This window comes from Anabrus simplex, chromosome 1 (assembly GCF_040414725.1).
Source record: "Anabrus simplex isolate iqAnaSimp1 chromosome 1, ASM4041472v1, whole genome shotgun sequence".
Taxonomy (NCBI): domain Eukaryota; kingdom Metazoa; phylum Arthropoda; class Insecta; order Orthoptera; family Tettigoniidae; genus Anabrus; species Anabrus simplex.
Window position 1 is genome coordinate 224,514,760 of NC_090265.1, and position 24,199 is coordinate 224,538,958.

General features: G+C 39.1%; 1 protein-coding gene across 5 annotated transcripts in view; it reads right to left on the minus strand.

Moving 5' to 3' along the window:
- LOC136861679 (solute carrier organic anion transporter family member 74D) overlaps nt 1-24,199 on the minus strand; it is a 287,694-nt gene that overhangs the window by 132,592 nt on the left and 130,903 nt on the right. For 4 of the 5 annotated variants that reach the window (XR_011019109.1, XM_068230942.1, XM_068230937.1 and 1 more), the window contains exon 3: nt 13,785-14,012. The exons of the other annotated variant lie outside the window; for it this stretch is intronic. Coding sequence is in view for 3 of the 4 variants with exons in the window: in XM_068230942.1 (XP_068087043.1) it covers nt 13,785-14,012 (228 nt within the window). In the remaining variant the exon portion in view is untranslated. The remainder of the gene's footprint in view (nt 1-13,784; nt 14,013-24,199) is intronic. 5 annotated transcript variants of the gene reach the window in all.

A 24,199-nucleotide genomic window follows, 5' to 3' on the forward strand; every position in this document is an offset into this window, starting at 1 on the left:
ATTTTTAAAAGAAATCAAAATTACCGATTTTCAGGTCTGTAATATCTTCAGTTTCTGATATATAAGTACCGGTATCCTGATTAAAGGCATTCAACCCCTTTTTCACCCCTTTACGCCCCTCCTATTGGGATTTTCTGAAAACAAAAAAATACGTGTTTCCTTATTTTTAAAGAAGATTCTAAATACCAATTTTTACATTTGTAAACTTTAAATGTTTTGAGATATAGATTCACTCATTTTAAAATTTCACCCCCCCTTTTCACGCCCTTAGCGACGGAATATCCAAAAATCCTCTCTTAGCGAGCACCTACATCTTAATATCAATATATCCCCAAAATTTCATTTCTTTATGTCCAGTAGTTTTGGCTCGGCGATGATGAATCAGTCAGTCAGTCAGACAGTCAGTCAGTCAGACAGTCAGTCAGTCAGGACAAGCTATTTTATATATATAGATTTATTTATAAAAACATCATGTGGGTGGAAACTGAATTTACAAAAATTAATTCCTTTGGTATTAATAATTCTGGATAATTATAACTGGCTTTGAACTCCTTCCAATGTTTAACACTCACTCTCCATAACAATCTAAAACTTAAATAATTAATGCGGGAAAAGAAGAAGTCAAAATGTTAAATAAACAAAGTGAATATCCACATCTGCTGGAAATTAGACTCAAATAAAATATTATTCGCATGAAGTAAGCCTAATTGTCATGTCCAATCAAAATAAATCTTGAGCGATACTTATAAAAAATCTGCAGGCTTGCAATTTAATCCAAAATTCACTAAGTTGTTGCTCCTGAAATTGATATTTACAGGAATGAATGAATAAATTCATTTAAGTCTTACGATTATCTCGTCAAGTTACAAATATATTAGAGATAAATTCTTCGAACTGTAATGCATCACTAAGTTGATTTATTTGAGTCACAAATTACTTACCAATATAAATGGTCCGTTATTGGACCATTATAATGTTATAATGTTATAATGTCCAATAACGGACCATTTATATTGGTATTATAAATTTACTCGCGATTGACCTGTCTAAAGCATTTGATAGGGTGGAACATGGGAGACTACTGGCATAAATGAGTGCAATTGGACTAGACAAAAGAGTGACGGAATGGGATGCTATATTTCTAGAAAATAGATCTCAGAGAATTAAAGTAGGTGAAGCTTTATCTGACCCTGTAATAATTAAGAGGAGAATTCCTCAAGGCAGTATTATCGGACCTTTATGTTTTCTTATATATATCAATGATATATGTAAAGGAGTGGAATCGGAGGTAAGGCTTTTGCAGATGATGTTATTCTCTATAGAGTGATAAATAAGTTACAAGATTGTGAGCAACTGCAACGTGACCTCGAAAATGTTGTGAGATGGACAGCAGGCAATGGTATGTTGATAAACGGGGTTAAAAGTCAGGTTGTGAGTTTCACAAATATGAAAAGTCCTTTCAGTTTTAATTACTGGGGTGAAAGTTCCTTTTGGGGATCATTGTAAGTACCTAGGCGTTAATATAAGGAAAGATCTTCATTGGGGTAATCTCATAAATGGGATTATAAATAAAGGGTACAGATCTCTGCACATGGTTATGAGGGTGTTTAGGGGTTGTAGTAAGGATGTAAAGGAGAGGGCATATATGTCTCGGATAAGACCCCAACTAGAGTATGGTTCCAGTGTATGGGACTCTCACCAGGATTACCTGATTCAAGAACTGGAAAAAATCCAAAGAAAAGCAGCTTGATTTGTTCTGGGTGATTTCCGACAAAAGAGTAGTGTTACAAATAAACAAAGTGAATATCCACATCTGCTGGAAATTAGACTCAAATAAAATATTATTCCCATCAAGTAAGCCTAATCATCATGTCTTTTTGAGTTGCCTTTCTTTCAGTTTGTATTACGATCCTCCCCTTGCCATGTTGCAAAGTTTGGGCTGGGAAGAATTGAGAGAAAGAAGAAGAGCTGCTTGGCTAAGTGATATGTTCCGAGCTGTCAGCGGAGAGATGGCGTGGAATGACATTAGTAGACGAATAAGTTTGAGTGGCGTTTATAAAAGTAGGAAAGATCACAATATGAAGATAAAGTTGGAATTCAAGAGGACAAACTTGGGCAAATATTCATTTGTAGGAATGGGATTTAGGGATTGGAATAACTTACCAAGGAAGATGTTCAATAAATTTCCAATTTCATTGAAATCATTTAGGAAAAGGCTAGGAAAACAACAGATAGGGAATCTGCCATCTGGGCGACTGCCCTAAATGCAGATCAGTATTGATTGATTGATTGATTGATTGATTGATTGATTGATTGATTGATTGATTGATTGATTGATTGATTGATACACATTCGGGACAAATATTTTGGATTCCCTATGGGAATCAACATCTATCACAAATTACTCTTAATTTGACATTAATGTTGTTGAATTACAAAGACAATTTGCTTTACATTGCTCCAACACAGATAGGTCTTATGGCGACAGTGGGATAGGTCTAGGAGTCGGAAGGAAGAAGCCATGGACTCAATTAAGGTACAGCCCCAGCATTTGCCTGATGTGAAAATGGGAAACAACAGAAAACCATCTTCAGGGCTGCCGACAGTAGGGTTCGAACCCACTATCTCCCAGATGCAAGCTCACAGCTGGGCAAATTGGCTGTGCAGTTGAGGGCACGGGGTGGAATTACAAAGTTATCTACATTTGATATTGATCTGATTGAGTTAAAAATTATTTTTCATCTTACAGCAATCTTCAGTGAGTTACATCTTTCTTTCACAAAAGTATAGTCCGCACACTTTATGTTGGTGCATTTGTGTAAGGCGGTGAGGAGTAAGGAGGGAGGTGTCCCGGTATCGATAGTGCTGCCAACCGAAGGAAAATGAAATCTGAATTGAATCGAGAATATGATCGATCGATACGAAGTTTCTAAACCGTTATCATCTTAAGCCAACAACTATGTCACATACACATTATATAACATTATAAAACATTTCTCGATGCGAATCTTGTTCCTAGCATGAATTCTATACTTTGGCTTTGTTGTGTAAACAACAACAGTACTAGTACGTAAACTGTACGCCAGATGTCGCACAACGATGCTTAAGCGATTCATAGTTTGTGTTTCAAAGGTTGCCAGTACGAATCTCGAAGATCGCCGAGGTCGACCGATTCAGCACTAGGGTGTAAATGCACCAACATAAAGTGTGCGTATAATACTTGTCAATCTTATTGAGTTACAATTAGTCTTAATTTCACAATAATCTTTTTGAGTTGCCTTTCTTTCAGTTTGTATTACGATCCTCCCCTATTAGATAATTCTCTCACTGTCCAAGATTAAATTAGAAAAATATATCTTTCTTCAATTGGCACAATATTTAAAAATAGATACCGTAACTGTAACACTCTTTCCATGTCGAACAGTAGCCTAACCGTCCGGCTCCATGGCTAAATAGTTAGCGTGCTGGCCTTTGGTCACAGGAGTCCCAGGTTCGATTCCCGGCAGGGTCGGGAATTTTAACCTTAATTGGTTAATTTCGCCGGCACGGGGGCTGGGTGTATGTGTTGTCTTCATCATCATTTAATCCTTATCACGATGCGCAGGTCACCTACGGGAGTCAAATCAAAAGACCTGCATCTGGCGAGCCGAACTTGTCCTCAGACACTCCCGGCAGTAAAAGCCATACGCCATTTCATTTCAATAGCCTAACCAATACTGAAATGATCACTGTGGCAGAACACAGGAAAAATCAACTCACAAATCATCACAAAAATAAGTAAATGCAACACAAAATATAGCAGTTAGCAACATCCAAAGCACACAAAATCAGTCACATGCTTTTATACTAGTAATTATGCAGCCATGAACTTTTTTAAAGTTATGAACTGATTTTTAAGCTTTTAGAATCATTGAAGATTGTCGGTATGCCCCTGTAATCAATAAACCAAATGTAGAGTTATGACGGAATTGAACTCACATCTATTCCAATAAAATTACAATTATGTCTGCTGAAATACATTTTGAAGAAATCTAAGATAAACATCCACTGGATATGCAAAAAACGTAAATATCCATGGGAATAAAATAGTGGCATAACAACTAACTAGTTGAGTGTGAATAATTACACATTTAAATACTTGAAATTACAACGTGGTGATAATCAACACCATCGCGTTCAATAAATGCTCCTCCATTATCCTTAACAGACATCAGCTCCTACCATTTATTCCACCGACAAATATATCATGTATTACAGCACACTTCGCATTTCAAATCTGCTTTAAATGAAAGTTTAAACACCCAACAGCTTTTAATTATCGCATTAATTTGGTGATTACATTTATTATTAAGCAGTTATTTTTATTGTTCTTACCACTCATCTGGATTAAATTAAGAAAATGCACAGATAACTCTCCATAAATGTAGTAAAATGTTTTCTGGAAAAGGCTAGTTCCTTTCCCCAAAATAAAAATCATCACCATCATTGAAGCAAATAAATAAAATATTTAAATATTGATTAACTTGAGGGAGACTTATTTTTAGGTTATGATCATTAAACACAACATTGCTTACATTAAATTTTGATAACTGAAGACCAACTCACACAAAATATCCCAAAATACTGTCATATTTTACCAAAACTAGGATAGAAGAAATAGGAAAAAGTACTACATTAGAATACTATCTAACAGAATCAAAATTACTAAGTAGAAGGATCGTAATACATTCTAAAAGACTGAAAGAGAAAATTTACATAGGTACTTAAATTAGCAGGTGACGAGGCTTGATCTGCCGTCCAATGTGTTCAGGTCTCCAGTAGATTCGTCCTTGGGATGGGGTACTGCTATGAAATTAGAAGCACATGTTGATTGCATTGGAATAGATGGAACTCCTCTTCAAGGTAGTATTCCTCAGAATTTGCTGTATTTTGAAGTCAGTTAGCACAGCTGGATTCTTCTTAATTTCCACATGGCATGAAATCCTCATGTTCCGAAAACTAACAAATAAATTGCCATCTGCACATGACCAGTTGTATTATTTAAGAAGAAAATAGATTCAGAACTTAACTTTCAGTAGGTTGACTACACCATACGGTTCGTATAAATTAAAGTGTTTGTCACAGCAGGAAGTTCACGTTGAAATCTCATCCGAGCTCTATTAAAATAGTGATAGACTCTTGTACACAGCAAAGAAGCAAAAGCAAATGCAGAAGAGCTAATAACAAGAAGAAGAGAACAAATTCTGCACGTCACTGCTTATATTACCTCATGTGATGGAGGTGTGTGTCCATAATATATTTACTACTAGTAAATGTACCCGTGCTTCGCTGCGGTATTCTACAATGTATACGGATATCGAAGTAAATTGCTGTACATGAAGTGAATAAAAAAATTTTAATTGCATGTCTCTTGGCGTTATCCGAGAAAAAGCATAGGGAGATCCGCAGACGTTGTTTCCAATGTGAAGTGCGAGTTGCAGAGTTGTGATGATAATGACAGGTCCACTTGTCTGCCGCAATTCACTATGCGTAATGTCAGTCACATTTTGATGGGTAAATTTGTTTATAATCGGGAGCACCTATACCTAATGATAAAGAGAATCAGGTAAAAGAGTTTTAAAAAAATGCATGCTCCCTTGCTTTCTGCTAGTCAAATCAAGAAGGGATTTATGTATTACAGTGGTACACAGGCGTTGGAGAACTACCCCATTCCTATTGCTAGTTAACGTCGATGTGGGGAGTACTGATTACAACAGCAGACGCCCTCCTGCTGAGAGCCACTATTGATTTGTAAAGTATTAATTACAATGTAAGACACACCTCTTTCTAGATCGCTGCAAATCGACTTAAATTAATAAATGTAGATCGACATACAGAAGTATATGCACGTTCACCTTCATTTACAGAAACGGTGCATTCATATTGGAAAAACGGATTTATAAAAAGATGACTCTGGCCTCATTTAGCTATCTAAATGGCTGGCCCTATGATATTTCCTCGTATCTCATCTATTTAAAGGCAAGATTATTTTAGAATCATTGAATAGTGTGAAATTTGTGTAAGGTTTTCACACAGTTAATTACTTTTCAGATACTTATGCGACAGCTTCAAACATAGATTTTGGCTGGGTGGGCCAATATTCGTGTAGAATTTAATGATCCCATCTTTCCTACAAGTGACTCAAACCATCAATTATACGTGTACAAAGTGCAAAATTTAGGTAAATCCAGAAATAGAGCCAAATTTAACATAAGGGATAGAGATACGACAAAAAGTCAAAGGACCAAAGTTGTAGATCACTCCAAATCGAATGGAGATTGTGCCATCCATTTTGTGGTACGACTTACCGTTTAGCCAACAAATACCTCGAAAAGAAGGTCTGCACCGTCATTAAAATTGCCTCCATATTTCAATATTTTTTGGAGGTAAAAAAATAAATTTTTTAAACAACTCGTAAAATTTCCATCGGTTACAGGCTAAAAGCTATAATTTTGCCAAATTTCTATTTTCTAACTCGTCTGGGAGATTGTGCTGCCATCTTGATATGGGGGAGGGGGTTAAAAATTAGGACTTTCAGGAAACTTTTAAGCCCATGAAACCTATAGGTTATCGTTCAGGATAAATATCACCGACTGTGTTCTTATGCAGATTTGAAACTCCCAACGTGTCCCTCTCAGAGAATTTTGAGAATTTTAGATTTTTCTAGGGATCCTGAAATCATCAGGTTGTCTGGTACCAAGTTTTAAGTTTCTAGGATGCCTAGAAGGGTCTCATTAATTCAAATCTGTTTTCATTTTTATGCCTTAATTTATATACGTATAGAACAGTATATACAGATCGCGCTTCTATTTATTAATATGGATTATATATTTCACCTGCTTCCGAAGTGGTTCTAGGGGTGTCTTACTCCCACAGTATGTTTTCCAGGTAGTAAGTCATACTTGAAAGTCATACTGGAACATACACATGCCTATTACCTTGGGAATTCTTGACCATTTATTTTTTCACCCTTTCTCACCCTCTATGCCAAAGGGGGGCATTTTTGAAGCTGAACTTTAAAAATCTGGAATGTTCCTATTCATCTCAGCGACCCGGAAAACTATGGATTAGGCAGTATATTGGATTATTATTATATCTCACTCTCCCTCCCCCCTAAAGGGGGTTAAATTTGAGTTTTAAAAAATTGGGAGTGTTACTATTCATCTCAGCGACCCCGAAAACTATGGCTTCGACACTATTTTACATTATTTTTAAATCTGCATCCCCCTCACCCCCCACCAGAAAGGGGGATGAACTTGGACTTGTAAAATATCCAGGGTCTCACCATTCATCTCAGCGACCCCGACAACTATGGATTCAACATTATTTTCGTTTATTTTTATATATCACTCTCCAATTGCCACCCACCATGAAGGGGGCTGAACTTTAAAAAATTCTGGAGTGCCATTATTCATCTCAGCGACCCCGAAAAGTATCGATTCGACACTACTTTTGATGATTTTTATATCACAGCCCCTTCCCCCCCCCCCCCCGCCCCTAAGGGTTCCTGGGGGTGTCCTTACCCCCATGTGGTTTATCTCCTGATACTAAAATTTCAAAGTCTACAATTCACCTCGGCGAAATCGAAAACTATGTATTCGACACTATTTTCAATTAATTTTATATATCACTCCCCCTTCACCCCTGATCCCAAAGGGGGATGAACTTTGCCTTATAAAATAACCGGAGTCTCACTATTCATCTCAGCGACCCCGATAACTATGGATTCGACACTATTTTCAATGATTTTTATATATCATTCTCCCATCTCCCCCACTACGATGGGGGCTGAAATTGGACTTTAAAAATTCCGGAGTGTCACTATTCACCTCAGCGACCCCAAAAATATGGATTCGACACTACTTTAGATGATCTGTGTATCTCAGCACCTCGCCCCCCGCCCCTAATGTTTCCTGGGGTGTATTAGCCCCACGTGGTTTGTCTCCTGATACTAAAATTCCGGAGTGTCACTATTCATCTCAGCAACCCCGAAGACTACGTATTCGACAGTATTTTCTATTATTTCTATATATATCACTCCCCCATCCCCCCCAACAAAGAGGGCTGAACTTCGACATTAAATAATTCCGGAGTGTTGCTATTCATTTCAGCGAGCCCAAAAAGTATTGATTCGACACTCCTTTCGATGATATATATGTCTCACCCACTCCCCTCCCCCCTGCCCCTAAGCGTTCCTGGGGTGTCCTACCCCCACGTGGTTTATCTACTGATACTAAAATTTCGAAGTGTACAATTCACCTCAGCGAAATCGAAAACTATGTATTCGACACTATTTTTGATGACAACTATGGATTCGACACTCTTTTCAATTATTTTCATATATCACTCTCCCAACGCCCCCTACTACAAAAGGAGGCTGAACCTGGACTTAAAAAATTCCCAAGTGTGACTATTCATCTCAGCGACAATGAAAAGTATGGGTTCAACACTACTTTTGATGATTTTTGTATCTGAGCCCCCTTGCCCCCCTGCCCCTAAGGTTTCTTGGGGTGTATTACCCCCACGTGGTTTGTCTCTTGATACTAGAAATCCGGAGTGTCACTATTCATCCCAGCGACCCCGAAAAGTATGGATTCGACACTATTTTCGTCAATTTGTATATCTGACCCCCCTCACCCCCCGCCCCTAAGGGTTCCTGTGCTGTCTTACCCCCACGTGGTTTATCTCCTGATACTAAAAATCCGAAGTGTACAATTCACCTCGGCGACCCCGAAAACTATGTATTCGACACTATTTTCGTTTATTTTTATATATCACTTCCCCCTCACCCCCACAAAGGGGACTGAACTTTGACTTTAAAAAACCCAAAATGTCACTATTCATCTCAGCGACCCTGAAAAGTATGGATTCGACACTATTTTTGTTAATTTGTATATCTGACCCCCTTGCTCTCCTGATACTAAAAATTCGGAGTGTACAATTCACCTCGACAACCCCGAAAATTATGTATTCGACACTATTTTCCTTTCATTTTATATATCAGTCCCCCCTCGCCTCCCACCCAAATGGGAGCAGAAATATGACTCTTAAAATGTCGGGAGTGTCACTATTCACCTCAGCGACCCCCAAAACTATGGATTCTTCACTATTTTCGATGATTTTTTTACCTGACCCCCTAACTCCCCACCCTTAAGTGGGCTAGAGGTGGCTTACCCCCACAGTGCTCGTCTCCAGATAGCAAAGAATAAGTTTCAAAATTTGATTGAAATTGCTCCAGTGGTTTAGGAGGAGGTGTGTCATTTACACACATATATCCATCATCAGTCCCCCCCTTGCTCCCCCTGTGGGTGGGTGCAGTAGAATAACACCCACGGTATCCCCTGCCTGTCGTAAGAGGCAACTAAAAGGGGCCCCGGGGGCTCTGAACTTTGGAGCGTGGGTTGGCGACCGCGGGGCCCTTAGCTGAGTCCTGGCATTGCTTCCAGAGGCGGAGATGAAGATCATTGGTACAGCGGAACTGGCGGAGGAGGCACCCTTGCTTTTTGGGATAGTAAGAAAAAGCCTGTTTAAAATCCAGGTGCACCTGAGTGGTATCCACCGGCTTCCTGGTCCGCGCCTGACACCTTGTAGGTGCGGTGGCAATACCAAGCTCCATCTTTCATCTTTCCTATCCGACCTTCCTTGGTCAACTCTTGTTCTTTTCCGACCCCGACGCTATTAGGTTTGTGAGGGCTAGGGAGTCTTTCATTTTCACGCCCTTCGTGGCCCTTCTTTTCATTTGGCCGATACCTTCATTTTTCAAAGTGTCGAATCCCTTCCATTTTCCCCTTTGATTAGTGTTATCTAGAGGATGGTTGCCTAGTTGTACTTTCTCTTAAAACAATAATCACCACCACCACCACCACCACCATCCCCCTTGCCCCCCACCCAAATGGGAGCAGAAATTTGACTTTTAAAAAATCGGGAGTGCCACTATTCACCTCAGCGACCCCAAAAACTATGGATTCGACACTATTTTCGATTATGTTTTTACCTGAACCCCCTAACCCCCCACCCCTAAGGGGGCTAGTGATGGCTTACCCCCACAGTGCTCGTCTTCAGATAGCAAATAATATGTGTTCAAAATTTGATTGAAATTGCTCCAGTGGTTTAGGAGGGGATGTGTCATTTACACACATACATCCATCATCAGTCCCCCCTCGCCCCCTACCCAAATGGGAGCAGAAATTTGACTTTTAAAAAATCAGGAGTGTCACTATTCACCTCAACGACCCCAAAAACTACGGATTCGACACTATTTTCGATAATTTTTTTACCTGACCCCGCTAACCCCTCACTCCTAAGGGGGCTAGAGGTGGCTTACCCCCACAGTGCTCGTCTCCGGATAGCAAATAATAAGTGTTCAAAATTTGATTGAAATTGCTCCAGTGGTTTAGGAGGAGATGTGTCATTTACATACATACATCCATTTTTATATATAGTAGGATAAGATTGTTCACTCGTAAAAATGTATAATAATTTATTGGCTCACATCTGCACATCCAGAATGTTCCAATCTTCACTTGCGCAGACAATCGCAGCCTTGAAACTTTCCAGCACACCGCTGCACGTGTCAACTCCACTCGGGAATATTTGAGCACTGTACAGAATAAAACAGGTTTCTCCTCATCGGCAGAGCAGGTTTTAACTGCCTTACTTGTAGTAGATGTTAAATAAAATTTAACCAGATGACAAAATCCAATAACTGGTGTTCCTCTTACACATTATTCTTGCAATTACAATATGTCCATCAATGTGATGGGGGCAATACATTTATACATACACATACGTACATACATACATACGTATATACATACAGCTTCATTATAGACTGTTATGCCTATCATCCTCTGTGAATGATCTAAGAGCTTCCATAATCCTCTATTAGCATCTGTGGTCTCATTTAATGACACCTCTAACCTCTAAATGATTAAAAACTGAATCTGTCATCACCTTGGTCATCTCTTGCCTCTCTGTGCTTGTGAACTGGCTTCAGAGGTGGAGTAATGCAATGTAGGAGAATAGATTGCCTACGAGAATAAATGACCTGCTCATGGAGATTCATCATCATCATCAGTCGGTTTACTCACTGCTGAGCATCGTGACCTCATTTCTTCACTTCATTAGTAACTGCATCCTTAACGAGATTTTTCCATCTTGAGCGGTCTCCAGCTCTTCTTAAGATATTGTGAAGACTGGTGATCTTCTTTGCTTGGTCTAGCCATCTACTTGTTGTTCTGCCTCATGGTCTGTGCCTTCAATTATGCCTTGCAGAATGGTCTTTTCTAAATTGTCTCCTTCTCTCCTCAAAATGTGTCCCAGAAATTGAAGGTAACTTTCACTAACGTGGGAAGATAAACGTTTTATGTTGCTCAGTTCTTCTATAATGGAGGCATTTGTTCTTCTTTCTGTCCATAGTATACAGAGCATTCTCTGCCAACACCACATCTCAAAGGCATCTATTCAGTTCTTGTCACTAGCCTTCACAGTCCAGGTCTCACAAACGTACAGGAAAACAGAAAACACCAGTGATTCCTTCAATCGTATTTTCACTGTTTTGGATAATACCCGGTTCTGTCCGATCTTTGTAAGTTTAACCATTGCGGCACAACCTAGGACAATCCATAATTTTATTTCTTTATCACAATTTCCCGTGTTACTGATTATGGAGCCCAGATATACACAATCATTCACCAACTCTAGATCTGTTATTTGGATTGGGATTTGACTTTGTTGGTTGATAACCATTAGTATGGTCTTTTTCATGTTAATTTCTAGACCAAACTCCAAACTAATGATTGTCACTCTAGAGAGCAATTCATCAAGTTCTTGTCCACTTCCTGCAATGAGTGTAGTATCATCAGCGAAGCATAAATTGTTGATTTTCCTACCACGGATTGAAATTCCACTATCCCAGCCATCCAGTGCTCTCCTCATTTCATACTCTGTGTAGATGTTGTAGAGTTGGGGTGACAATGTGCAACCTTGCCTGACTCCATTTGTCACATTGAAAAATTCTGAGCATTCACCATTCACCGTGAATGGAACTTCCTTCCGCAGGAGGTCAGAGGGATATCAAATCACGGAAGATTTAAAAGTATGTGTTCAAAATATCTCTATGAAACGAGCTCGTAGTGTGACAGTCTACTTCTTCTTCTTCTTATTCTTATTCTTATTCTTCTTCTCCCCATGGTTCTTCTTCTTCTTCCTCTTCCTCTTATTATCATCATCATCATTATTATTATTATTATTATTATTATTATTATTATTATTATTATTATTATTATTATTATTATTATTGAAATTGTAATTTGTTCTTTGTTGTATGTTAATTTCTTTGTAGGAAGCAAAATGTTAATTTATATTGTGTATTATAATAGTTATTTTTATGTACAGCAGGATAGCGTAGTACCGTAGTAATTTGCTTCAGTCTCTTTTTTCATTTATTCAGTATGTTATATATTTTTATGTTAATTATGTATTTCACTGGTTAAGTGTAAGACAGGGACACGTGTCTCTAACTTTGCCAGTTAAAATAAATCATATCTATCTATCTATCTATCTATCTATCTATCTATCTATCCACTCTTACGGTTGCATTATGACTATTATAAAGACCTTTCAATAATGGCGTTAAGTGTTTTGGGACTCCACATTCATTGAGCACTTCCCACAACTTGTCCCACTTGACACAGTAAAATGCCTTTTTATAATCGAGGAAACAAATATAGTCAGAGACACAGAACTTACGGCATTTTTCAATTATCTGCCTCATGTTTGTTATTGACTTTTTTTTTTTTTTTTTTTTGCTAGTTGCTTTACGTCGCACCGACACAGATAGGTCTTATGGCAACGTGTTATTGACTCTCGTGTACCTTTGCTTGCCACAAACGATGCTTGTTCAGCAGAAATCTGAGATTGCAAGAAAGTTTTTAGTCATTGATTCATTACGTACAGCAGGATTTTGCTAGCATGTGATATTAATGCTATGGTGCGGTAATTAGAACAGTCCCTAACTAACCCTTTTTTTGTGAAGGGGGATGAGAACAGATGTAGTCTGGTCTTTAGGCAATTCTCCAGTTTTCCACACTTTATTACATACATAATGTAAAGCATGGAGGCCTTCTTCTGCCATTACTTTCAGCATTTCTCCAGTAATACCATCTATGCCTGGGGCTTTGTTGGTTTTCAAATGTTTGATGGCGTTCTCAGTTTCAGGCTCTATGTCACATTCCATGCAACTGTTCTCTTCTCTTATGCTATTAACTTTGCAGTATAAGGTTTTGCAGTGTTGTTTCCACCTGGATGTTGCTTCTTTCTTGTCAGCAATTACATTTCCCTGTGCATCTTCAATCACCCATGTACGTGGTTTGAACTCTCGGGTGATGCTATTTATCTTCATGTATAGGTCACGTGTTTCATTTAGCTTGTGATGGTGGTCTGTTTCATCACAGATATTGGTAAGATACTGTGTCTTGTCAATTCTACAGTTATGCTGTATTTTTCGGCAATGTTCTGCAGTTTGTATACCACATTTCTTCAATGTGCTCCTTTCTTCAATCATTAGTAGTGTAGATGTTGAAATATATATTTCTTAGATTGATTCTCAAAATGCTTACATGAAACTCAGAGTAGGAAATGTAAGTTACATTATTCTATTTTGTAGATCACAAAATGGTAAAGAAAAATAATTCCAACTGAAACAGTTGTACCTCTTTTCTCCCTATGACTCAACTAAAACTCACCATTCGTGGCGTTGAGTGGACCTGGAACATCACCGTATTCCAGAGTCAGATCTAGAGCATCCTGACCAGGCCCATAGATGGCATGTGGAAGCATAGCAAGGAAGCATGCCACACCTGTGATGACAGAGCCAGCTGCTATGAGACGCGGCATGTGAGATCGACTACCAAAGTAGCCCACTATTATAGTAGAACAGGTCACTCCAATATCCAGCCCCATGACGATGAAACCTGTGAAAATAAGTGTGTAATGCTACACCACATGTCCTAGAACATACTGATAGCTGGGGGAGGGGGGATTTGGGATTTGGATAAGTTGCTTAAACTGAAGCTTGCAGGAGATCAAAGCTCTACACTTTCTCCAAAATCGGTTAACAATGGAAAATGAATAGTTTCTGTACCAGTCATTACCATATGCTCATAGGGACACAAAGATTGAAAGAATTATTCAGTTTACAACTATTTGCATTAGTATAAGATTAACTTTGCACCTGTATTCACTACTCCCTCATGAGGGGTTAAAATATAAATATGAGGTAAAGCAATAAGATACATTTATATAATAGTTTTATTTTTCTTATTATTGTTTGCTGAAATACAGAAATTTGTACGAAAAAATGTGTGAATAACATTTCATTATTTAAAATGAATCACATGACAGAATTATGGAGTTCCAGAAATTAATTCTATGGAATAATAAGTTGGTGGGTAACATAAACTGTAATATACGAACTACTGAGACCAGAAACACTTGAAATGCTGGTAACAGAATATTGAAAGGTACAAACATCCATTCAAAGAAATCAACATTTAATCAACATTTAAAATACAGTTGAACCTCGATATCTCAGACCTCCATTGCTCAAATTTTCAATATCTCGAAGTAATTTAAATTTCTCGGCCGTTTGTCCTATTCTTCATGTGTATATTTTTCTCTAATACTCAAAATTCAGTTACACGAATTTTTCGATTTCTCGAAGAAAATGTTTCCTCCCTTGAAGCAAAAAATACTCTGTAATTGAAATTTTGTATAACATTAACTGTGTAATACAGCATTTGTGGTTTGTGAGGAACAGTTAACAGGTAGAGAAAGGGTTACAGTGAAGCTGGGAGCTAATATGACAGGAACCGAAAAACTAAAACTTCTAGTGATTGAAAAATCGGTGAAGCATCTCTGTGAATTCATTACCAGTCATGTACGAAAGCAAGCCTGGAAGTCGTGGATGACAAGCTCCTTTTACGAATCTTGGCTGCATAATATTGATGAGAAGTTTCAACGTGAAGGGAGGAAAATCCTCCTTTTCGTAGACAGCTGCCCTGCTCATCCCAAGATGCTCGTTCAGGAGAAAGGCAGTGTGCGTGGTTTTCTTGCCACCGAACTTAACATCCAACCTACATGGACCAAGGGGAGCTTAAAAACTTGAAGCATTTCCATAAGAAGAGTGTTGTTCAGAGAATTCTGAGAGGAACTGAATCTGGGGAGTCATTAACGGATATTAATCTACTACAGTTGAGGCATCTATTTTCAAAACAGGACAAGTCCATCTAAACAGATTACCGAGCTCGATAGCTGCAGTCGCTTAAGTGCGGTCAGTATCCAGTATTCGGGAGATAGTAGGTTCGAACCCCACTGTCGGCAGCCCTGAAAATGGTTTTCCGTGGTTTCCCATTTTCACGCCAGGCAAATGCTGGGGCTGTACCTTAATTAAGGCCACGGCCGCTTCCTTCCCACTCCTAGCCCTTCCCTGTCCCATCGTTGCCATAAGACCTATCTGTGTCGGTGCAACGTAAAGCAACTAGCAAAAAAAAAAGCATCTAAACAGATTAGAAGAAATCGCAAAAAGTTTTTAGGGATAGGCCTAAATAACATAAATTTTTTACATCATACTACTGTACTTGGGTTTATTATCATGTTTGGTAATTATTTTAGGGTTGTAGTCTATCTTTTTGATACTGAAGATGATCATTTATATGGAAACAATCTGGACTTGTCCAGTTTTGAAACCAAGTCATGGATGTGACCTGTTATAAAAGTTAACTACTCTGACTCTGACTCTGTGGCCCTGTGAAGAGCAGCTGTGACCTAATGATTGAATTCAACATTTTAAATCAAATTCTGTAGTTTTAATAAATAATAAAATAAATCAAACTAGAAAAAACTTATTACAACAAAAGCAAAGCAAAGTCACCTCCGTACAGGCCATGAAGGCCCTTGGAGAAGTGGAAGGTAAAGGCTTCCACCATTGTTAACCTCGGCACTTGATGTGGTAGAGTGGTTAGCTCTACACCCGGCCGCCTTTGCCCCCAGGAATTAACCTGGTACTCATTTTTGGTGTAGGCTGAGTGAACCTCAGGGCCATATGCACCTCCAGAAGTGGAAATCTAGTTTCTTAAATTTTACGACTTCCTGACGGGGATTCGAACCCACGTCCTTCCAGGCGAACCGAGCACGCCTTTACCACCTCGGCCAGGCAGCCCCCTATTACAACAAAAAGGCAGGTCAAATAAAAGAGTTAACTAACAAAATTAAGTTAAAGGCTAAAAATTTAGTTTACAAAATTGATAAACTCATAAGTAGGTTATAACATAGCCAAAGTAATACTGGGCCATGTAATATTAGATAGAAACACCAATGTCATGACCATCACCTTCACAGAATTCTGGTTCACTGACAGCATCAGAAATTTCACCAGCATTAGAAACTATGTCTTTATAGAACTGTAGTTCATCCTGAATTTTCCAGTCTTGTCCAAAATATTTTTTTAAGAGCTGATCTGTATCTTGAATATTTTCTACCTTCAGTTTATTCATACCAATTGGTGCTTCAAGAGGATTGATTACACTGCTTGTTTTTTTTTCTTTCTTTTTAATGATTGTACCCTTCACTCCTACATCAGTTCTGTAGTATTTCTCTCCCCTTATATGAATATTGTTCCCCCAGTCTTCCTGATTACAAATCTCTTGCAGTGTGATATTTTGAATGGAAGGGATTGAATAACATTCTGACATTCAGTTTTCCAATCATAAACGGTTCAGTCCTTTCCTATAACTTTGACAGTTCCATGATTCAAGAACACTTTGTGATACGCAGAAGGTTGGACAATAGTATCTATTCTTTTTAGCTCCTTCTCTATTCGTCCAAAAACTCAGTCTGGTGGAAGAAATGAGTGGCCAGTAACAGAGAAAAATATCTCAATTTTCTTGAGGGGAGCACTGCTAAGCCATTTGGATAACATTGCCAATAGCGTTAAATTCTTATTTCGCCCAGGGCATCCATCAGCCAATATTCTTATTATGTTTGTATCTTGAAGATCAATAGTTTGCAGCTCATGATACAGGGCAAACATCACTTCATTTGATGTTTTAGGACGTTTATTTTCAGTCCAAGTATAAATTGGCACTTTAGATTTGGGCATACTGCTCTTTGAACTACCAGTAACAACCGTGAAGTTTTAGAGATTTACCTGACGGGAATAATATGCTGACTGATCTGGTAGTTTTGGTAGTGCCTGATTTTTCTGGCAATTGAAAGATAGTGTTACCATGCCATCTCTTTTATCTTGAAGAAACTCGTAGAATGCCCTGTATTGGAGTTCATGAAATCTCTTCTTCATAATGAGAAACGTCTTTCTCATTTTGAATGTATGCATTCAGTTGAATGCACTTTGAACAAGCACCAGTTGCCAGAGATCCAAATCCAATATTAAATTTGGTGTTAAACACTTTCCGGAAATAACTTTCTTTTACCCTAACTTCCAAAGGCACTGATGCATTGTACATCCGGCACAATTTCTTGATGTTCTGATTGGAGGCGAGGTACAGTCTTTCAGACTTATTTCGACAATAGTGAAATTCTATCCCTTTCAAGTTCTGTATGTATGATATCACACTTTCCAGTTTCTGAGCATACGATTTTGAACGCTTGCACTCTATTTCCACACACATCTGCCACAGTATATGTTATAACCTCACTTTTAAGTCTCTTTGGGCCGGTAGATCAAACTCTGTGTCGTGAAGGGGTAGAAGAGGAACAGAATTTAGCTATAAATGCATCCTGTTCAGATTTTATACTCGATGCCTAAAATAATGCGTGGAACCTCTGTATATCCTTCGTTGTTAGTCCTCGACAAAGTTTGCAACCTTTCCCAAGGCACCTATGAATGCAGTCTGGATATTTTGGTAGATTTCTTGCTATATACCTATCAGAAATGTTAAAAATGAAGTGAGATTACAGATCAGAGGCTACAAGCAGCACACGAAAGGTATATCACAGATGAAACACCAATCACAATAGAAAGAGCTAGTAAAAATTGAATGCATTTGGTAATTCAATTTTGACATTTTACAGTTTCCTCTCACATTATTCTCACTTAAAACCCAATTATGTATATGAATAATTTTCTATTTCAAAATGACGTTCACTTGGATTGAGCCCTCCAAAATTTCAAGTAATACCAAAAATACAACTCTGTCTACATACCTCTCTTTCTTCCCTTTTGCACATTTCCAGTTTTGAGGATTTAGTTGCTTTCTCCGAGCTCTACTGCCTCCAGCAACTTCCACAACCATGGTCCATGTTAAAGAACTCATTTTCTTTATTTTCAGATCACAAATATTCACATTAGTAACCAAAAGTAGTGTTAAACTCGTAAGAAATCAGTAAACATGTTATCAAACAGTAGCCATGACACCTACCATTGTCACGTGATCAACATAAGTCGTTCTCATTGGGGATGGAGGACTAGTCCGCTTCTGAAACTAGCTTATTGAGAACAAGTCCGTTTTTGATGCTAATCGGCACTTTTAAGATATAAATGAGATTGATTCTGTCCAGTTTTGTTGCTCACAAGCACTATGGATGCAAGCAGCTTTCAAAGCTGTTTAAGATTCGACATTTATCCCAATTCCCATGAAGAGTGGACTTGTCCGGTTTTGAAATTAGACGCTTCAGTTGATAACAATGCTGAATAAAATGTGGGCTGATTTGAAGTAGGAAACAATTAATAATAGCAATAATAATGTTATTTCCTTCATGTCTCACTAACTACTTTTACAGTTTTTGGAGATGCCGAGGTGCCAGAATTTTGTCCCTCAGCAGTTCTTTTACGTGCCAGTAAATCTACCGACATGAGGCTGATGTATTTGAGCACCTTCATATACCATTGGACGGAACCAGGTTCAAACCTGCCAAGTTGGGGTCAGAAAGCTATGCTTCAACTGTCTGAGCCACTCAGCCCGGCAGGAAACAGTTAAACTGCTTCCGCAAAGCAGGGTTTTTGAAAGATGAGTCACGAGCTTCAGAACACAAAGAGGAGGAAGTCACTCCTGTTCCTAAAGAATGGGTGGAATATCAGCAGCTTGTTAACTGTGAAGCTGATTTTGAGACTTACATAAATGTGGACTCTGACATTATAGAGGCCGAGCCTCCTATGGATACCGTCAACACGGCTGATGAGCAAGAAGAAGAAGAAGAAGATTATTCCCAGCAAGATGAGTTGGAGCTGCCTTTTCCTGTACCATCAGCAGACCAAGCGTCAGGTGCAGTGGCTATTCTTCGATCCTACATAAAGCGTCAGTTGAATGTAAATGACAGTATTTTCACAGCAATTTTATTATTATTGTTGAAAAGTATGTGGAAGAAGAGAAGGTTAACAGTAAAAAACAGAAGAGACTAACGGATTTTTTTTCCAAACAAAATGGAGGTGTGTTTCTTGTTTCACTACTGTATGTACTGTATTCTGTCTTCTAAGAAATTACTATAAGAAGGGTTATAATAAAAATGATGCTGTAAAATGTGAGTTTGTACATTTTTAAATACTGTTAAAATACCGTGTTCAGTGTAAGTCCTTCAAAACATATGATTCAACTAGCAAGATACCTGTGCTTCGCTATGGTATCATACTGAAATTTATAATTGAATGCTTATTGCTTTAGATATATAATCCACAGAAATTTGCGATCTGTCTCGTTTTCTGTGAGAATCCGCCAAAATTTGCGATCTGACTCATTTTCTAATAGATTACGGCAAGTTTCCTCCCATTTTTCAATCTTTCTTTCCAGCATTCGATTTCGTACTTCCCGGGCTAGGTCCGGGTATTCCACCTGGTCAGTTGGGTCCCTAAATCTTTGCCATCGTTTTCCTATAAGCATTTTTAATATGGATTACATCCTTCAGGAGACCCGGCGTGGTGTCTTCTTGGGTGCCTTGGCGGTACTGAACCCACGGCCGGACTGCATTCTTAGTCATTACCCGTCCAGGACCCGTTTCCAGTGCGGTCTGCACATTTGACGACGGTCCAGAACATTATTATTATTATTATTATATGTATATATAATTCGCTGGGGCCATCAAGGACCACGTTAAGTCTTGTTGCATTTGACACTGAACTTGGCCTTCTTTAGAGCCCAAATTTCCCTCATTCTTTGTGAGCCAAGGGGCACCATGTCTTCTCTTCGGTTGCTCGTCTCGGTTTAGCCCGTTCGTCAATATTTTCTTGCGGAAGAGATCTCTCTTAAGAGCGTCTTCAGCTGAGATATGTAGCATTTGCAGGTCTTCTTTGGTATTTCTAAACCAGGGAATTGTGGTTTTGGGGTTTGAATCAAAAAAATGAAAGATTTCTTTAGTTAACTTTCTTCCATCCATTCTTTTCAGATGACCGTAAAATCATGCCTGTCTTTTTCTGATTGTGTCGGTAATTTTCTCTAATTTGCTGTAGACTTCCTTGTTGGATCTCTTTTGATGGATTCCATTTCTGTACTTTGATCCCAAAATTCCTCTTTGTGTTCTCTTTTCTCCAGTTCTTCAAGGAGTACTTTGTTGGCATTTAGAGACAGGGTTTCGGCTGCATATAGAACTACTGGCTTCAGAACTGTTTCATAGTGACGTATCTTGGTGTTTTGGGAAAGGCATTTTTTGTTGTAGATTGTGCGGGATGTTTGGTAGGCTATTTCCAGTTTGCGTACTCGCTCCTGAAATGCTTCTTTGTCCAGTCCATTTTTCATGATGATCTCACCCAGGTATTTGAATTTGTCTACTCGGGTGATGTCCCCATATTTTGTATGGAGTTTTGGTGGAGCCTTTTTGATGTTAGTCATTACTTCTGTTTTCTCAAACGATATCTGCAAACCAGTTTGTTTGGCAATTTCCTTTAAAATTTCAACTTGAGCTCTAGCGGTTTCTATGTCGTTTGAGAGAACAGCAATATCATTGGCAAATGCTAAGCAGTCTGTTGTGATCCCCTTGGATTTGGTTCCTATTCTCAATGGACTGTAATTGGTTTCCTGTAATCTCACCCGCCAGGTTCTGATGATCTTTTCAAGAACACAGTTGAAGAGTATCGGGGATAGCCCATCACCTTGTCGGACTCCTGTTTTGATGTCAAAGGAATGCGAGAGACATCCGTGGAATTTCACCTTGGATTTTGTATCAATCAGGGTGGCTCTAATTAATGCCAGCAGTTTCAAATCAACTCCAAATTCATTTAAGATGTTTAGCAGGACTTCCCGGTCAATGGAGTCGTACGCTTTCTTAAAGTCCACAAAGACAGACACATACTGCTTGGACCTTAGTGTACAATATCTGATGATCGTTTTGAGATTTTGTATCTGTTCAGCTGTTGAGCGACCTTTTCTGAACCCTCCTTGGTATTCACCTATTTGATGTTCGACTTGTGCTTCCAAACGCTCCAGGATGGCAAGTGATAGAATTTGTAAGTCACGGGTAGCAAAGATATTCCTCTGTAGTTGTTGATGTTCTTCATGCTGTCTTTTTTGTGTAATGGATGGATCAAAGCTATTTTCCAATCTTCGGGTAGGGTCTCCTTGTTCCAAATTTCTTCTATTTGCTTTTGCAAGATATCAAGTGATTCCTCTGGGGCATATTTCCATAGTTCTGCTACTACTGAGTCTTCCTCTGGCGCTTTGTTATTTTTGAGACGGGCAATGTGGCGCTTGATTTCATCTCTGTCAGGTGGTCTGGAATCTGGGTACCTGAGTAAGGGTTCCTTGGTCTCAATGGCGCTTTGCGGTTTAGAGCAATTAAGTAAATTCTTGAAGTAATCTGCCAGAATGCTGCAATTTTCTTCATTTGACGTTGCCAGTGTGCCGTCCTTTCGCTCAAAGCATAGAGATGGTGGTTTATAGCCAGTGAGTTTGCGTTTGAAGGCTCTGTAGTACTCTCTGCTTTCATTCTTCCTAAAGTTTTGTTCTATCTTTTCAATGGGAGATTTTTCGTATTTACGTTTCTCAGTTCTGAACACCCTAGCTGCTTGGGCACGTTGGGTTTTGTAGGTTTCCCAATCATTTTCTGATTTCGTAGAGTAGTACTGTTTCCACGCATTGAGTCTTTCTTGGAGGACTGATTCGCAGGTACCATTCCACCAGACATGCTTTTTGCTTCTCTTGATTTCTGCAACGTCTTTGGCGGCCTCAACAAGGAGACTTTTGGCGTTGTTAAAGTCACAGTCATTTGGTCTAGCCTTCTCCTGGAACTCCTCGACCCTTTGCTGAAGTTTATCACTGTCGAAGCGTGTGATCTGTTTGGTTGTCTTCCTTGTGTTTGCGGGAATTGGTTTGAATTTGATAAGAGACATATAATGATCTGAGGCCACATTGATGCCTTTCTTTACCTAGACATTCATAATCTCAGGGCTGTTTCTCCTGGAGATTGCAACATGATCAATTTGGAACTCTCCGAGAGCTTGGATGGGAGAACGCCAAGTCATTTGCTTTCTGGGTAGATGGCGAAAGTGGGTCGACATGACCTGCAGGTTGTGATTTTCGCAAATGGACACCAGTCTTTTGCCGTTGATATTGGTTCTTTTGTGAGCAGGGTAATTTCCTATAACTTTCTTGTACTTCTGTTCACGTCCTAGTTGGGCAGTGAAGTCACCCAAAAGAAGCTTGACATAGTGTTTGGGGATTTTGTTTAATTTTTCATCCAGTAGGTCCCTGAAATTATCAACTTCGTCTGGATCAGACTTGTTCTTATCGTTTGTAGGAGCATGTGCGTTAACTAGAGTGTAGGTTTTGTTCGCGCATTTAATTGTGAGTATAGACAATCTGTCATTCACAGGTTCGAAATTTGCAACCAATTTAAGGATCTTGGTTCTAACAGCAAACGCGGTTCCAAGCATCACAGCTCCATTGAGGATTCCCCTTTGCGCTTTGCTCTTGAAAAATCAGTAGCCTTCGGATTCAAAAATCTCTTCATCTGGGTACCTTGTTTCCTGTAGGGCCATTATGGATATCTGATTTTCGTGAAGAGCTTTGGTGAGGGTTTTAGCTTGCCAGTTTGTGTAAGTGAATTTATGTTGAAAGTTGCTAGAAAGGTTTTAGATTTTGGCCTGAGTTTTTGACTCTTCGGGGTACACTGAGACGCTCCGACTCATCTCCTGCATGATGTCGAGTCTCCCCCAGAATCCGAATGAGACTCGTGCGCCATGGCGTTCACGACGAGGGATTTATCCGAAGATTTACCCCCTGGGGTATGTTTCTTGAAATGTTGTGCCATCATGCTTTTTGACTTGACTTTGCTTTGGACGGGTACCCATCCTTTTACAACTAGGGTTGTTAGCCCTAGAGGTTGCCTCAAGATGTTTTCTGGCTTCTGGTCATTTACCAGTCTTCGCCGTAACCCTGGCAAGGGACCAGTTTTTTTTTTTCACGGTGGTATTTTGTTTCCCTACTACCCTCTGACTCTGTTGGTGGCAGAGCCAGCGAGCTTCCCCAATTCCAATGGGATGTGCCTGATGGAGGTAACCAGTAAATCCCCACACGGGTATTATTATTATTATTATTATTATTATTATTATTATTATTATTATTATTAGATGTTCTGGGCCCCACAGCAAAATGCAAGACCGCTACTTGGCGGTAAATGACATCTGCTGCCATTGTCATTTTTTACAATGTGACCAGCACCATTGTCGCGCGTAGGCAAGTTTGCGGGATTTGTGGCGATACAAATGACATACTTCCATGCATTATTGACCTTATTATAGAGGTGAGCAATTTGACGGTCAATCTCATTCCTATCGTTCATTTCAAATGTGTTTACATTTTTATTTATATGCCAGAAGAATCTACTGTAATCAAAGAACGTTCTCTGTAGGAAAAGATGGCTGTTGAAAACGAACCCACGAAAGATTAAAAATGACTGGTTTATGATCAGAATAAGTACATCGAAAATCTACAGCCTGTTTCCAGTCATTCGATAGGGTCAGGAATGGAATTAATAAAGGCCCATCTAGCGGCGACAATAGGAATTGTGCCGACTGCCGAAACACTCCTCTGGCGCAATGATCGATGAATGAAAAATGAAATGAAATATTGGACAGTGTTGCTGGAATGAATGATGACAGGGAAAACCGGAGCATCCGGAGATAAACCTGTCCTGCCTCCATTTTGTCCAGCACGAA